The sequence below is a fragment of the Ambystoma mexicanum genome, chromosome 8, assembly GCF_040938575.1.
Source record: "Ambystoma mexicanum isolate Mex_15411 chromosome 8, UKY_AmexF1_1, whole genome shotgun sequence".
NCBI classification, from domain to species: Eukaryota; Metazoa; Chordata; class Amphibia; order Caudata; family Ambystomatidae; genus Ambystoma; species Ambystoma mexicanum.
In genome coordinates, this window is record NC_090929.1 from 743,997,072 (window position 1) to 744,015,341 (window position 18,270).

The following is an 18,270-nucleotide window of genomic DNA, read 5'->3' on the forward strand; positions in this document are numbered from 1 at the left end:
CTCGAGGACAGCGTATCGATGTCATCGACGCAGGATGCAGACACCGAAAACTTTCCAAAGCAGCACAGCTGTGGTGATTACTGTCATAGATATCGAATACGTCGTTGGACCATCCCATCAAAAGAACGTTACCAGGTAAGAGAGTAACTTGTTCTTCTTAGATACCAGCCACATTTTTTCCATTTGTAGCTCCCCCTATTCAGTAGCAAGATATTAGATTTCGTACTAATAATAGAAAAATCCAATTAACTCAGGACATCATCAACCACCTGTAAAGGTCTTTGCAGGACTAACAGGGTTATATTGCAGATGACAATGTCATCTGTGCATGCTAAATGTTGTACTGTTATATCTGCCAACTTGGGGGGTTTGTTCTAACAGTTTTCCAACAGGCTAGCATGTCTTTAATGTAAAAACAGAATAGAAACGGACCGAGGACACACCCCAGGCAGAGCACCCTGGTTCATCTGTATCCAATCAGGGAAAGAACCATGTGAGTCCAGTCTGACTTTGTAAGGCCTCCAAGATTCCAAATATCGCTTGGGGGCAACTACTGTCCTGCAGGCTCTTCCAAAGGGTTGCCCTGTTCACGTGATCAACAGCTTTGCTCACATCCAGGAAAGCCAGATTAACCGGCCTACCCTGCCCCTTAGCCTGCCTAGACAAAAGTGCTAGTACAAGGCTATTTAGGGTGGTTCCTACTCCCTTCTTAAAACCTGACGGGTAAGAGTCCAGACAGTTGGCACCCCTGGCCCAGCTTTGCAATTTCTTTAGAATCCTCTTGGCAAAGTTTTTATTGGCGGCATCCAGCAAGGAAATTGGCCTATATTGCATTGGTGACAATCTATCAACTCCCTTAAAAATCAAGACAATGAAAGCTGCACCCCATGGTGCGGTGGCTTTCTATTTACCAAGACGGTACCAAACAAATGTGACAAAAGCTAGGCCCATAACAAAACATTTCATTTAAAAGTCAGGTTAGACAGACCGTCCGGACCGGGGGCTTTTGATTTTTTACTCAACCTAATCAAGTCAGCAATATCATCCAAATTCCAACTAAAAAGCCCGCGCCAACTGACATGTGCGAATTGAGTACATCCAGGGGCCCCCATCTTTACATATACTTCAGTGAAATACTTTACCCACATGTCTTCTGTTATTGCTTGAATTTGCAGGTATTGGTCTGTCCCCTTTGGCTTAATTAACTGCCAAAACCTCTTAGTGTTATTACCCAACATGCAGCTCAACATTTTTCTGCATCATTAATCCCCATTAGGAATTCATGGCCCTTTAGCCAATTTTTTATAATTTTGTTTCACCCTGCGGACCTCATTGAGCTTCCCGGGAATCCCTGTCCTCCGTATCGTTTCCTTTCTCTAGTCACATCTATTTTTTATGCTGCTGGGCCAAAGGGGTCAAAACCATGATTGTGCCCAGCCTTCCTTAATCCTGTTTCCAGGTGTTTTTGCTGGTATTAAGCCCCTCCAAACCATGGACACCCAAGGAGCAAAACCATCCGGGGAGCACAGGACGCTCCCCTATTCACAGAAGAGACTCCCAATTTTGTCATCAAAGGCCATAGATATTCTTGGAGACCACTTTGCTGCATGATTTCTTGCATTAATTGCAACTTTCAGGGCCTTTACCTAAGATTGTTCCACAGTAAGAAGTGGAAGCTTACACCAAACCATAAAGTGGTCGATTAAGTTTGTAGTTGTAACCTCCAGACTTCTACCTTTCTGGAACAAATTGATAGACAGGAAATAGTAGTCTATAGGACACTTCCCTGGGCCATTTTGCAAAGTAGAACTCGGGGGACATCTACCAAAAAACTTCCATTCAAGGGCACCAAACCCCAGGCCTTTAGCTACTGTTGTTCCCTTTCTCCCTTCTCCCGAGCTTCCCTTGCTGTCTTTACCCTCATTGGTTCTTGGTACCAAAGTTCATCCAAGCATTCAGGGTTAAAGTGCCCAAGGACCATTACTGAGTCTCCATCTACAGGGATTTCCCCAAGTAATAAAAACTACAGAAAGTTCAGAGCTTCCTCCATGTTGCCGGACTCTGGATTTAAATATACGTTGGCCAGCAAACACTTGCTAGTCCCTCCCACCCCCGTTCCCGTACATTCGAGAAAAATGGCCAGCCTATCCATCCTATACAGATCTATTTTTCAGAAAGAAATACTCAAATCTCTCATAATAGCAATCAAAATATCCTCCAAAAGGGCGACCCCTGCCTTGTTCTGCTTCAACATAGACTACACTAAAGCCATCTACAGTAGGTATGGCTATTAGCAGGGTTTCCTGTAAACACGCAATATCATACGTTAGGAACAAATCTGGATTATTCATAGTATTCAAGAAACACTTTGAATTTCAAGATACGAAGGACAAATACACATTTCAGGCTTCATGCTTGTAATGAATCCACTGTGGTTGACCACAATACACCTCGTTTTGTAGAAAATGCACAGAGCACTGTGGAGACCCAACCATGTTGGTCTGGAGGGGACTCTGTCACTACACATGCCTATATCCAGCCACCATTTACCGGGAGACAAATCTTGATGTACTAGAAGTCCCCATATTAGTAACTTCAACCCTAATTAGAGGAATGATTCGTTTTCTGCCAAAATTGCATTTTTAACAATTTGCGAACAGAAGTGTAATTTAACAATGTCCAAACAATCCGCATGGACAAACTCCACTAACCCAATATGACCAGTAGTTACCAGCCTCAGACTAGGGATTTCAAACAGTGAGGAAAATATATAATGTCTGTTTAGCGGGATTCTGTTAGAACTTTTGAAGAGGCGACTGAGATGCAAACAGAAGGCCTCTTCCTCTGTTTTGTTCCTGGTAGTTGGTACCCTAATTTGAAGATTATTTTGCCCAGCTCTATTTAGGGAATCTGTATGTTGTACCCTACTTATTGGAAGTTGTTTACTTTTTGGCGTCCGCGACTTCTTTTCTTTGATGGTACGCGATGGGGGCACAGGGATTGCACATAAGGTACCCTGCAAATCAAAGGCTGGCATTACTTCATTAACCACCATGGGCCTTGAAAATATTGAGTACAATTTTTGGTCCCGCAGAGCAGGTCATAAGTCCACCACCCCTGACTCACCATCCGGTATCCTTGGGAGCTTGGTTCCATCCAGGGGGTGTGCTAATTAGTCCCTCATAACACACATTTTGCCCCCTCCCTGTCCAACTACTGGCTCAATCTTTCATGGAATATCCTGATTGCAGCTCTCTTCCACTCTATCTATAATATCATCATCCACTGGATAAACTGAGATATTACTAAGATCAAAGGACAGGCTATCTTCAACTTGTTTAACTTTTATACATTCAATTTCCTCTGTCCTCTGCGTCTCAACTGAAGTTAAATCATTAGCTGGCTCACTCATACCCATTGCCTTCCTACTTTTGAAGAAATTATTTTTCCGATTTGAAGCTTCTATTTCAAGGGCTGTTCCCCTATCTACCTCCTTACTTAATTGTATAAAAAATGTAGGTGATCCCATGTTGTTCTGCTTAGGAAGAGGTATACCGTTTTTTTAAATTTCTTTTCGGCTACAATTTTTTCTTTATTTGTTGGAACTCTAACTGGGTGTGGCACCTCTGTTAGGCTACTACACAGAATTACGTCTGCCTCCTCAAAGGCCTTCCATGAGAGTGACACTGATGGCAGAGGCTCCTCTTTAGGGACCACAACCTGAGCTTGAGTTACCTCTGCACAGTACCCCAGGATGACCTCCTTTTCCGTATGGGTGTTAGGTTCATATTTTTGCCCCTCAGGACTTGCCTCTGACCCATGGGCCTTTGTTGTGGCTACAATAAACCGTTCCAGAAAACGTACTTTCCCTATAAGCTCCTTTAGGGTTTGCCTGACCACCCATATCTAAAAATTCAAGGAGTCATACCCCCTGTCCATAGAATGTAAGAGTCGTGCTAAAATTGGAAAGGACAATTCATCAACCACACATGTTGTATCCCCCTGACCCCCAGTTTGACACTCCCCATCAGGGAGTTGGTCCACTTCATGGGCCAGTATATTATGTTGAGCTACCAGCCCTACCTCCGCCTGTATGCTCGCTACCAACCCTAACCTCCCAGCCATGCAATTCCTCGAGGCAGGCGAGCAGGAGGTATCCACTCTACTAGTGTTTAGTACTCCCGGCTGATACATCATCATTTCTGTTAAGCCATGGGCCCATGCTGGCGATTCAAGCAGAGCCCAGTGATTAGTCTTAAAGTCCAGCGATAGTCTTACTCGCTTCCCCAGTTCATGTGATATGACAGGAGCCAACATAGGTACATCCGAGACCAGGTCCATCCCTGGCACAAAGGCCCGTCCACCATAATATCTGTTTTCCTAAATCCGGGTTAGCGCTTGATCAACATTTCCCAATGTCACCATCAATGAATTGTCAGGAGCACTAATTGCTATGGCCGGCTCCTCCCCACCATGGCCTGCCAGCCCAGAACCTGCCTGTTGCCCTGCGTTGCCTTCAGCAGCTAGTATTGCAGCACACAAGATTAGTGTAGAATTAGAGGTGGGCTGATCTATTTATCTTTGTCTCCCCCCTTCGTACACTGTGGCTACAACTTTGTTCCTATCCAATGTATTCCGAGGTGCCAACCCCATACTCCTTTAAAGAAAATGCACAACATATTTGTTCTTAAGAGTGCTCTATTCCATCACAAATAAATCTGTAAGACACTCATCAATGTTTTGCCACCCAGATCGGCTTAGCATTGGCATTGGCATTAATAACAACATTTGTCTGTAGATCAAAACCCTGCCTGAAAAATTACAATGATCAAAATACATCAGGGAAGTCTGTGCCAGTAGCCAGTGCAGCCTTTTAAAAAACCTTCAAGTCATGGAAACACCAGCTGTTGTAATCACAGTCTAGTTTCCTTACAAGACACAGAAACTGTATAACATGTTCATCCTTACATTAACATGCTGAGCGAAGAATATCAATGTGTTTTTCCTTTGCACAGCCCGACTGGTAAACTATAGCCCCCCAGAGTGCATTGGGAATGCAACCCTACCAAACAATTTACCTCCCCGGCCCCCACAGTGCTTAAAAGCAGCGGTGTAAAACTCATATCTGGAAATTCCTTGTTACAAACATACAGCTCTTTGTTAATCCAGTTACCGAAAGCATTTGCGTAGTAACATGAATGCAACTGTCTTTTTTTCAACTAGCAGAATGCTGTCAACACATCTATACAGAACCACCGCTGTAGCACTAACAATGGCACTATCACAGAGTAATAAGATTTTAATGAATTTAAACAGCGACCCACCTTCAGATCTGCCAGCCAGTGTCTTGAAGTCAGCTGTTAATGCGATGAGTAAATGCAATACTGGCTTCCAATCAACCCCCGGCATGGGGCCTCCTCCACAGAGATCCACCTAGCACCAGATAGCCCAAATTGCTCCCAGGTCCTTCCAGCAGATCCAGGTAATTAGTCCTCCAGCATACCAGACACAGTATTTTCCAATGATGACCCAGCTGTCAATATTTTCAACATCCGGGTAGACCCACACAGCTCCCAGGGGATAACCCTGCACAGGTCAGAAGTACACCTTTTAAGGGTTAAAGACACACAGACCACACACCTCCCCCTACTGCTTCATGAACACTGAGGCACGATGCAGCTACCATTCTCCCTGCCCCTCCCCTAGATTTCTTGTTGCTTTGCAGAAAAATGCCCCTCTGGCTTCCTGTGTCACTGTAGCCAGATCTAAAGATAGCCTGAGTTCCCTGTTTCCTGTCTCTTGCACAGCACCCTGTCATCATTCTATCATAAACTGAAAATAGCCCCCTCCCATCCCTGATGACTATAGCTGATATAGTTGATAGAACAGACCCTGAGTGTATCATTTGTGTCTGTGGATCTGTCCTGGAGAGCTGACTCCTCAGAGCTACAAATATACAAATCATTCTTATCAGGGCTCCCGTGTATTCTCTTCTGAGGTTGGCAGAATGCAGAAATGCCATGGTGAGTCATCAGAATTCCTGTCATTCCAAAGCCCCTGAATGAGCCACTGTGTTGTAGCAACAATCACTCCCCACAGCAACCCCTGGTTGTGATATTGTTGCTGTATCTACAGCTCAGTCATTTTTATTTGTCTGCTGCATGGGGCATGGGCCTTGTGTCTCAACAGTGCTAGCCGCAAGAAAACAGTGTGGGGTTTCTGAAGGCTGTGGAGCGGGTGGTGTAGAATCATCGATCTATCATAAAACAAGTTGGTGTCCCTAGAACAGTGCTTTTCCACCTAGATTGTGTTCATTCGAAAGAAACAAGCATTGCCCAAGGAAATAGTTTGGTCTTCCTTATTGACAATGGGGAAATACCATCTATTAATACTCCATATAAAATCTATATCAAAGCTTCATGTTACTAGATGATGCGCAAGCTCAACTTTAAAGGGTTAATTTTAGATGCCGTCAAACGTCTGGAATGCCATGACGTAATCTATACTACCTTTATATCCAGTTAATATAACATTTATATACATTTTATCCAAAATGACATCAAACATTTTGGAGGTCAATGACATTTTTTGTCATCGACAAAATTATATTGAATTTTATATACAATGTATATTCATTTTATATAACAATTTTATATTACATTCTCAAGAACAGAATCTCCCGACGTCAATAGAATACCAACAACTCCTTGAGATCTATAAAGTCAAAAAGAGAACGTCTTTGACGAGATCGGAGCACAGAAAACACCAGTATGACCCGGAAGTAGCACGAAGAAAAAGAGAATCAAGGAAACTAATTCGGAAAATTAGGGCCCTACACGCAGTAGACATGGAAACACAGATAAAAAATGTGAAAAACCAATATAACAACTGGCATAAACAGCGTAGAGCAATATCTGAACAAAGAGACGCAGAGTCAATGCTGAAGGCGCTAAATCGAAAGAATACCAGAGGCTTTTGGGATATTATTAATGACACACAGAACTCCGATAAGGCATTGCTATCAAGCATGGTGCACGAAAAAGAGTGGGTAAAGCACTACACAATGTTATTCAAAAGGAGAAAAACGTCTGAGACATCAAATGAAGACACTAGACAGCCGTGGGAAATTGACATGGAAAGAGAAGACATCCGAGCGACCATCAAGAGATGTAACGCCTCCCGTGCGGCGGGACCTGATGGCCTGTCAAATGCAGACCTAAAAGAAAATATTGAAGAATGGTCAAATTTTTGTCATACACTTTTCAAAGCAATAAAAAAGGAAGGGAAAATCCCTGAGACATGGAAATCCGGGATTATCGTTCCGATTTACAAGAAGGGCATTCGCACAGACCCCGCGAACTATCGCCCAATAGCCCTACTCGATGTAGTGGGAAAAGTGTTTGCATCGATGTTGTTAGCTCAACTGACCAAGTGGATCCACCAAAACAAAGTATATGATGAACGCCAGTCGGGCTTTGTCAAAGGTATAGGCTATAGTGTAAACTTGTTGATATTGAACCTGTTAAAAATCGATGCCATCAGATCAGGACGAAAAATATACCTGGCCTTTATCGACATGGCGAATGCCTTTGATGGTGTAGACAGAGAAACCTTATGGGAAAAACTCAAAGAAAGAGGATGCAACGCGAGCCTCATCCATGCCATTAAAGATCTATACTCCGACACCTATATACAGGTGAGACTAGATCGTGAAGGAAATCTAACCAATCCCATACCAACGGAGAGGGGTGTGAAACAAGGGTGCCCGTTAGGAGCTACCTTGTTTAACTTCTATGTATCAGAAGTTGGAACAGCACTGTCATCTGTTGTTTCATTTCCGCCACTCATAAATGGAGTCCCAATAAATCACATCATGTATGCGGACGACATGGTAATCATAGACCAGACCCCCATAGGGCTCCGAAGAAAACTTACAGCACTAAGAACTTTTCCTGAAGATTTGGGTCTTGAGATCAATGTGGCCAAATCGGAGATTCTAGTATTGGAAAACCAAAGAGGAAGAACTGCAAGTAAAAAAAAAACAACCTGGTCTATAGGAACAAATAAATTAAACAAGGTGCCGCACACAAGATATTTAGGAACCATGATTAACTCCAGCATAAATGACACCCCAATGACAAAAAAACTCTTAAATAGCTGCAAATTATTAACAGCACAGGGTACCATTTTACAGCAAAAATATGGCAAATTTTCTTATGAGGCGGTAAGAAGATTTTACCAAAGTAAAGTATGCCCAATTCTCACCTATGGTGCCGAGAACATGTTTGGGTGTGACTATAAAATATGGGCCCGTTGCGAAAGCATCTTCTGGAAAAGGATTCTCCAGATCCCACTAAGCACACCTACAGCATGTGTACTGTTTGAGATAGGTCTCTCCACTCTCAATGCGAGAATCACCTGGAACAAACTAGCCCTGTTCAGGAAAACTCATGAAGTAGCAAACTTACCCTCCGTCAAATTCTTGACAGAAGACAAAGGACAAGGAAAATCAGCATTATGTGAGTGGAAGCGCCAATGCAAAGAAATCCTAGCTCAATTGGGTTCAGACGAAGATACCTTATGGCAGAATCCAGATCTAGTAAAACGAAAACTATCAGACTGGGACTGGATAGAAATCAACGAAAAAAGATCTTCGCACAAGTGTATGCTAAACACCCCACCTGAAGCCAAAAGACGCAATACACTCGCGAAATACCTAACGCTATCACCGTGTAAACGATTACGAAGACTATACTTAAAATTTCGCCTAAACATCTATGAAACCAAAGAGATCCTAATCCATCGAAGGAAGATTGCGGCAGGAAACTCGAAATGCAGGTTCTGCGCAGAAGAAGACGAAAATGTAAAACATCTGGTCCTGCGTTGCCCCGAACTTAAAGTCCAGCGAGAAAATTGCTTAAGGAAGGAGAGGAGTCGAGTCCTGTCGTATGGTCTGGAAGAATGGTGGATACACCTCCACATTGGCGAAAGTAAATCCCTGCTGATTGCAACGATGCGATTCCTCGATCAAATGCAAATTCGGTTGGGGGAGACTTCTCCACACTGTGAGGATAAGACAATCGCAAACGATTGACTTGGTGAACAGTGAAGACACTGATCAAGAAAGCCACTTATTATGCACGCATTGTTCTGAAAACGGAAGGTGTAAAGAGCACAGAAATAAACGAGAACTAGAGAAATCTCCCGAATGGAGATATACCAAGGCCCAGTTGCGCTAAGCCAAGAGAAAGTTTGCCATTCAGTTGTACTTCCTATTTTTGCTTTTGGACTCAATTGATGTATTTTAAAAGTGTTTTTTAAGAAGTTAAAGTGTTTAAAAAGTTTTCAAAAAGTTTGTAAAAACTGAACGAAATAAAAAATAAAAATATTGAATTGTACATTAAAATGATAACATTTTTATATCATTTTTATTTAAAATGTCTATCAATTTAATGTACATCCACTTGATATCAAATGGGTGGGGTGCTGGGGAAAGGGGCGGGACTTAGACCGGAAATTGGGGTGTGCCACCTGTCAAAATTCATTGAATGGAAATGTACACCCTTAAACTACTAATGTAATCCAGTCAATAGCAATTTACACGTTCCCCCATTTGTAGAACATAGATTTCATCAACAGTAATGCATTGGGTAAGAATAACTGTCCAAACTTTGCAATGCATGAAAAAACTTAAACACATTTTCTTGTCTCGTATTACCCTCGTTTGGACACAATTTATGGTATTATATGAAAGAAAACAGGAAATACATTTTAATATCTACAGCCCTTCATCATGGAGAAAACCATCTATTGCTTGTTTGGGAAAATCCAGGCTGCAGAATCAGTCCTTTTTAAAGTTCACTGCAGAAATGTAGCAGCTACAAAATTGTCAAAATAGGTGATTCGCATATTTACCATGGCAGCCATGTTCAATGGCACCTAGTTTCCAATGGCAGCAACCAAAACCAAAATACTTACAAAAATACGTCTACCTGTTATCAGCCTAGCTTGTGGTACTACATTCCAGTCTTTTAGATTGACATGTTCTGTTTTTTTTTAAAGACGTTCCATGGGTGCATATGTTGCTCATCACTCTTTGTTTGGTTTGTTTCAGAACCCCTTTATCCATGCTTAGCTCTTCCGAAGATGCTTTGTATGACGAAGTGACGCTGGAAATAAACGGTGGTGTGGAAGAGGATGAGATAACATCTCTGAACCCAGAAGGCATCCCTCCACTGATGCTGCCCACACGTGGCATGGTTTGCTCACAGGAAGAGATGAGCACAGCAGCAATGGGAGAGAGCAGCTGCCTGAGGGTCATTGCACCAGCTGGGGACCCAATCTATGATGTGGATCATGGATTTGATAGGAATGAATCTTGGGGGGTAGTTGTTTATGAATTTGAGTCACAGAACAACATACCAAAGCACATTCACAGATTTATTGAATGCAGAGAAAGTAGCTATTACGACGACGCTGGAATAAGGCCGAGAAGAAAAAGAAATATGAACATAAAAAAACTGTTGTAGTTGCTAGTTGAACTCTGCACTGCAAAATTGGGGTGTGAATCAATTTACACCTCAGTTAAAGGCCACCCATCTTTAACATTTATTTTTCTATTATAATTGAACTATGTCAAATCCTCATCTATTTTTCTTTCTACTATTCAATATGTTTTATTTATAATGAATTGTTTTGTGTATATTTGGATATTTAATGTACTTAATGCATTTACAGTGGCCTCTATAAATAAGCAACTTCAGATGGAAGCTTTTTTCCCGAGGCTTTTTAAACACACTAAAACTTTGCTGGTGTTTCCAAAAGAAATTGTATGCGTTAAAGCTTTAAATGACAAATAAATGACATTTTTTCTTCTTGTTGCGAAATAATGTATGCAATGTTTATTTAAAAAAAGACACATTTAGATATATGCCGATTTTATAGCGACTACAGTTGTCGTGTGTTTCGCGTAATCCTCTGCTTTATCAGGGCTTCACACTATATTACAGGGTTATGCGCTGCCTTTATTATTTTCTAAAAGAAGAACAATTGTATTTTATTTTTCATGTGAACAGCGCATACATGCAATTTATTTTGGGAATTTGTTTAAAATGAAGATTTCAGAGCATATTGGCAGTGATCTCTACCCAAAATACCCAGCTTAGCTGTTCTGACTTGTCACCACATAAATAACACCATCTGATAATTAGAAGACTGGCAGCCCTGCTCCACTGCCCTATGTTTGACAGTTTATCTGCTTTTGCTTCTGCCTGGTTTACAGTTATCTACTATATTGGTGGCAGAGAGCAGATGTAGGAGAACACTTTCGTCCGGTTAACAGTATGAGGATGGAGGATGAACAGAAAGTCCAAGATTCTCTACTTCTATATCAGATGTATAGAATGCTCAAAAACATCCTCAGTTTAGGACACACCAGAGCTAAGCCGCCTATATTGGTAAATGCCTCTATACATAGAGAGGGTAGTCATGTAGCGGGAGTCGGGATGCAGCATGATCTAGTGGTACCCAGAGTTGGGCTCTAGTTTGGACAACAGCGTAATATCATTTATAGGTGGTGTCAGTGGCGCTCCCTTTTGATCACCATTCTAGGAAGAGGCCTATTGACACAGACCATTGCCAAGTCAGGTTGTTTGGGGTTTGTTCAATCACAATATCCACATGATGGGCCAGTTCACTGACTCCAATTTGTCCATTTGTAGGTTAACTTGTTTTCAAAGATTAAACGGAACTCATCAGTGTTTGAAAGCCACCAGTTTCGCTGCCTAATCAATGTGAAGGTGTGCCAACTGTTCTTTGAGACATCTCATCCCCTAGAACAGTAACTTGCGTTTAAGTACCAGACTGGACACATGATTCATGTATACCCTAAATGCAGAACACCCCATACCCAGTCGTTCCACAGTGTCACACTCACTGAGTGTCACTGCTTATCTTGCAGCAAAACAAAATAGGGGATGGCTGGAAGGTTTAGAATTAATCTTAACCTCTGGCATTGCTCTGGGCAACCCTCCAGATCATCGTTCTTCACCTGCCAAGCCATTACAAAAGGCGAGAGACCATTTGCAAATCAGGCTTGGTTCCACCCCAAAAGGGGCGGTCCAGATGAACTGCTTGGTCACATCCCTTCTGCACAAGACCACAAGCATCCCAAACATGTTTTGGCACTGTTGGGCCTCATCAATGAGGAGAAGCTTGGGTCGGTAGTCCCAGCAGACATGGACCCACGTCTGTACATACCCGTCCCACTCGGGGTGACTACAGCAAAACAAAAGAGGTGATGGCTGAAAGGTTAACCTCTGACATTGCTCCGGGCAATCCTCCAGACCATTGTTCTTCACTTGCCAATGCATTAGAATACGGGGAAGACCATATTGAACACTCTTCCGCCTTAAAAACCTGGCTCTTCGCATATATCCTGACCTGGGTGTTCCTTCACACCACCTTTTCCAACTTGAGACCTCATGCATGCAACTTGTAATGTAACAGTGCCTCGATGCCCTCAGGCTTAATGCGCTTTATAAATGTAAAAATAGATAAATAAATGTTCAAATCAGGCTTGGTTCCTCAACGAAAGGAGCAGTCCAGCCCAAACTGCTTCGTTCTGCACGAGACGAAAAGCATCCCCAAACATGTTTCGACTTGTTGGGCCTCATCAGTGAGGAGTAGCTTGGGTCTCATGCTAAAGAACCATGACTTCTGCATCTTCTGTCCGTAACTGACTTTCACCATGAATGCTCCCTCAAGTGGGATCAGTCTGAACCCACCAAACGTAAATATCTGTATCTTGGTAGGTGTCAATGTTACACAAGGGCTAATAGTTCTGGTCATGATGTTGACTTATGTCCCAGTGTCAGCTAGTTAAGGAGGCTCCTTTACACTGATAATCAATGGGCATCGTGGTTGTCTTTGCCTTTTTGAATATATATCTATCAACACTGATATGAAGAAGACTTCTTCATCCTTCTTCAACCTGTCACAACAGTGGCCACCTCCACTGGGCTTCCCTGGGTCCATGTGGGGAAGTAGTCATATTGGATCTGTGTACTCTTGCAAAGTGATTGAGTGTTCCGCATCAGCAGCCGGTTTGAACCATGGCAGTCATCTGCCTTGATGAGGCAGAGCGTTACAGAGGGAGTCAACATTTGTCCAGGGCTGCCTCTGAGCAACCTGCCAAACCTGTTGTGTCATGTGAAATCAAGGTCTTCAGGCTTTCATCACCTCACTCACTTCTTCCATGTTTAGGAAACTTAGCCCCTCATTCATGCACAATGCCCTCACATCTGCCAAGTCCTAGAATTATTTAGAGGGTGATTCCTGGTTCTTTCAGCATATCACTTCATACATTCACTGAGTTGCATTCCTGGAGCAGTTGTGCTCTTGTCTTCTTCATTGACAAGTCTACATGTAAATGCCAACTGATTTTTTCATGGCACCATCAGCGTCATTTGTAGGATGTAATATTTTTAAATCTCCTGCATATCCATGGCATTTGTGTAAAGAAATGTTTATTGCTTGGCTAAACAAAGGTTTGAATTATGTGATTACCAAACATCATGATCCCTTTGAATTTAGAAGGGAATTCCAACAATTTATGCGTAAATTGCACCTCAAAGAATTTTTTGATGATCAAGAATATTCAGAAAGCTGCAATGCCAGTGGTCTTCGCAATCCCTCCACTGTTTGTGCCCCGGGGCATACTTTTACTCATGAGTCCATTGTTTTTGAAAAAAAGACCCTCGAAGAAATGTCTAAGTTGGAAAGTATGGATAGAGGAGTCAATACCAATTTCAGTAAAGAACAAAAAACTTGCATGCAAAATTTGGCTAATAACCATCATATCATCATACGCTAGGCAGATAAAGGTGGAGCGATTGTGGTTCTAAATAGGGCCAATTACATAAGAGAATGTAACAATCTCCTTCTAGATAGGAACAGTTATCGGGTTCTTCAAAGAGATCCTACAGAGGAAATAGTTAGAATCATTGACAAGAAAGTTTCTGCAGCACTAGAAAATGACATGATAGGGAAACAGGAAGCAGAATATTTAAGAAGAAAGAATGGTAGAGTACCGGTCTTCTATATTCTGCCAAAAATTCATAAACATCTAACTAGACCACCAGGGCGTCCGATAGTGTCGGGAGTAAAATCCATTTTGGAGCCATTATCAAAATTTGCCGACTTTTATCTGAGACCGTTTGTTCGTCAAATGAAAAGCTATTTTAAGGATACAACCGATGCCATCAACAAAATTGAAGGGGCCAGGTTTGTACCGGGTACTAACTTGTTAATCTGTTTGGATATTCAGTCCTTGTACACAGTCATTCCTCAAAATGCCACTCTTGAGGTGGTTGAGGAAACTCTTCTGGGCCGCAAAGACAATCACCCTGTGAGTAACAGCTTCATTTTATGGTGCACAAAATATGCCCTTACTATGAATTTTTTCCAGTTCGAGGGAACTTTTTACCAGCAAGAAGAGGGAACGGCCATGGGGGCGGCCATGGCTCCTAATTTGGCTAACCTATTTGTGGAGATGTTCGAGAACGTGACCATCTATGCCGACACTAACCCCTTTAAGAACAACCTGCGACAATGGTCGCGGTATATTGATGATATTTTCATCATTTGGGAAGGGGATAGAGCTACAGCAGAAGAATTTATGGTTTGGCTAAACCAGCAAAATAGGTTTTTGAAATGTACGCAAGAGATCAAAGATTTTGAAATCAATTTTCTTGATATCACCATTTTCCATCAAGCAGGTGTGTTGCGAGTCAAACCTTATAGCAAAGCGACAGACCGCAATGCGCTTTTACATTTTTCTAGCCATCATGCACAACACATCAGACGCAACTTACCTTTTGGTCAGTTCTTGAGACTGAAACGTAATAGCAGTTTGAAGCAACATTACGTGGAAAGTGCCAACATTCTCCACAATAAATTGGTTGCACGAGGGTACCCGGAGAGTCTTGTTAAACAATCAGCCAAGCGGGCGTACAATAATAACCGTGAAGCCTTTCTGGAACAGACTCCAAAGGAAAACAAGAGAGAAAATAATTTGGTGTGTGTCAACACTTTTTCTGACCTGTCATACAAGATCAAAGGTGTGTTCTACAAGAACTGGAAGAAAGCGTATAGTAAGGAGAATGGTGCCCCCCTTGTGGCTTTCAAAAGAAGTCAAAATTTGAGAAACATTCTCATCAGGAATGACATTTCGGCCAAAAAACAACCAATAGTCAAACAAACAACTTTGTGGGGTTTTCCTCCGGTAGTTGGTAATTACCCATGTGGTAACTGTGTAATGTGTAACCTTACGTTTTCCACGAAGGAGGTAGACATAGGGCTGGCAAATAGATGGAACATTACTGAATTTTGTAATTGCAACAGCACAAATGTGGTTTACATGATAACTTGTCCATGCGGTTTGCATTACATTGGGAAGACAAACCGTAAATGTAAAACTCGCATACTAGAGCACAGGAGCTGTATCATGGACAAGACTTTACAGGCACCCACGGTCAAACATTTCATTGCTAATGGACATTCACACGAAGATTTGAGGTGGGTGATCCTTAAACGGGTCAATGGACCCAGCAAAGAAGTTATAGATCAGAGACTAGTCACCTTAGAACAAAAACTCATCTTTAAAACCTGCAGCCATTTGGTTGGATTAAATGAAGATGTCGAGTGGCATAATGTTAGGGCTATGTAATGATGAGGGCCCATGCTTCTGGGTGCCCTAGTCCTCCCTGTGCAGCTTGCTGTGCTCTTCTTATCATGCGAGTTATAATGGACATTATTGGCTGTATTCATTGTACACATCTGTCATGCTCTGTTGTTTCTCATGTCGATGACTGCATATTTATATACAGTTCTTTGCCTTATACTAACATGGGTTAAGGTTATTAATTATGTTGTTCCCTGTTCCATACCTGTTTGGGGCTCTAGTCTTACTGTTCTCATTGGTGTAGAGAGGCCAAGGAGTTGTCTTTCTGAATTACTCGGACAAAAAAACATTTTTTGATTACTTCCCTCCCCCGTTTTTTTAGACTAAGTGTGGTATTTCTCCATGCCCTTTGTTGTGGGTGATTGCCTTGACAGAGTATTTTCCATTAGTGGTTGTTTTCTTCCTTGTCCAAGTTATTTTCTTCTTTTTTAGTCAGTTTGTAGGCTGACATGAATTTTCAAAATGCAGAAGTGCTAAGTGCCTTTTTCACAGTTCGTTTTCTACTTCATGAGTCCCTTTTTAGTGTTGTTTTACCTTGCCATTTGCATTATGGGTAAAAGCTACTTGTAGACAGCTCTTCCTGGCGATGAGTCCCTTTTTAGTGTTGTTTTACCTTGCCATTTGCATTATGGGTAAAAGCTACTTGTAGACAGTCTTTCCTGGCATTTTTTTGTGTGTTTACAACAATGGCGTTGAGAGGATTGTATGGTGGCACCTGAACCACGGCAATCGGCGGTTCAAAAAGAACTTTGGGCTTTTGTTGGTCCATTACGGGTAAGTTTGCCGTTATGAGGTGGTGTAACTTGTGCTTTGTTTTGGGGATGCATGCAGTAGTTCTTAGGTAACGTGGTTACATGCATGCAGGCTCTTTTTTGAAATGGAGTAGAAAATGGACAGTGGATGCAGCACTGATTTTAAGAATTCTTGCGATGCAGTATGGAGATGAGTCTTTAAGTTAAACAGTTTTCAGAGGCTCACAAGTGTGGAGCATAACGTGCATGTGTTGTTTTCAAATGGAGTGATATTGCATTTTGGAGGCGGCACAAAGTTTAACAACATTTGACAGGCGGCATGTAAACCCTTTTTTTGGGATAAACACTATACGGAGGCTCAGCAGAGTGTTGCATTTTATTATGCTAGGCTAAATGGAGATGCGTTTTTGTTGGGCTAAATAACATATTGAGCTCAGGCTTAGGATGTGTATATTGAGGCTCACTATTGGCGTGTATGCCTTTATTTGGGGCGCACTTTGTAGATCATTTATGTGTCTTTTTTCGTGGCCTTGGAACTGCAGGAAAATTGTTTGTTTAAATAATACCCTAGTGAACACTAGTGAACACAGCGGTTGATGTGTTTAATCTCCACAGATTGTGTTTGAAGAGTTAGAACTTGACACAGTAGCCGTTTCACGTTAAAGACTGATAATTCTCCTCAAAGGTTTATTCTCTTTTGGGAACACATTTGGCTACCGCTTTTTGCAAGGTATGTGCAAGCATGTTCCTTAGGGGGTGTTTTGACTTTTTATACTCCGGTATGATTATAGTGTGACACAGTGTGTCATTATGTTTTCTTCTCTAGTGTGTTCTTACTCAAATCCATTGAAAAGGATTACTAATATAAGCGGCTGATATCCGGCTGGATGTGACTGTATTATTGGCGACATTGGATCCTTGGAATACACAGATCCCAAGGTAAATATGTTTACAGCAGATTTTTGGTGCTGAGGGTTCCCGAATGGGCACTAGGTACGGGTGGCTTTATTAATTCAGGCTTCCGTGTTTGTGTAATGTTGACATATGACATTAAAAGTAGGTAAATCTTGGGAAATGTTGGTGCACACACAATTTTTTAATATGGTTGTATGTTTTTATAGATTGCATTAAGGATCAAGTTCAGATCCATGCCCACCAGGACTGGAGGGGACAATCACTGTAGAATTTTAAGAAGAGCTACCCCTGATGAATGTCAGACATCTAACAGTCAACAGACAGAAACATGTTGGGTTAATATATAGATTGCAACAAATGAATTTTTCACTGATATTTGTATGGTAAATGTTGTTTTTTTAGTTAATTTGGTATGGTTGTTTTTTTATTTTTACATTGATGTTGTGTATGTAATCGGCCTTTTTTGATAACCTGGTTTTAGGGTTGTTCCTTAATCTGTGTATTATTTAATACAGTTTTAATGAGAATTATGTCTTTTTCCTATAATAAAATATTTTTCTTAATGATAGAGCTTTTGTGTGTTACACCTTTCCTTCCCATTAAAATGTGAATTTGAACTGTTTTCTTCTATACTATAAAATATTACTTGGCTGCATCATCATTCTTTCTGGCGGCCACAAAGTACATCTCGAGGGTGCATGAGTGACATCACATTTCTTCATCATGGAGATGTGAAGGCTTGATCTTTGCATGTCTACTAGCCTTCCTCGCCCTGGCAATATGAGGAATCAGGCATGACATCCTTCCCATCGCTCATTATAACAATCATAGGGAACTATTCTTCGCCGAACTATCAAGTCC

The 18,270-nt window shown here is 41.7% G+C and overlaps 1 protein-coding gene across 7 annotated transcripts in view; it reads left to right on the forward strand.

The window, feature by feature from the left end:
* LOC138472418 (uncharacterized) overlaps positions 1 to 17,977 on the forward strand; it is a 1,989,442-nt gene extending 1,971,465 nt beyond the window's left edge. For all 7 annotated transcript variants that reach the window (XM_069610563.1, XM_069610565.1, XM_069610562.1 and 4 more), the window contains one exon: positions 10,115 to 17,977. In XM_069610563.1, coding sequence (XP_069466664.1) covers positions 10,115 to 10,529 — 415 coding nt within the window. In that variant the 3' untranslated portion in view covers positions 10,530 to 17,977. The remainder of the gene's footprint in view (positions 1 to 10,114) is intronic.
* Positions 17,978 to 18,270: the final 293 nt, after the last annotated feature.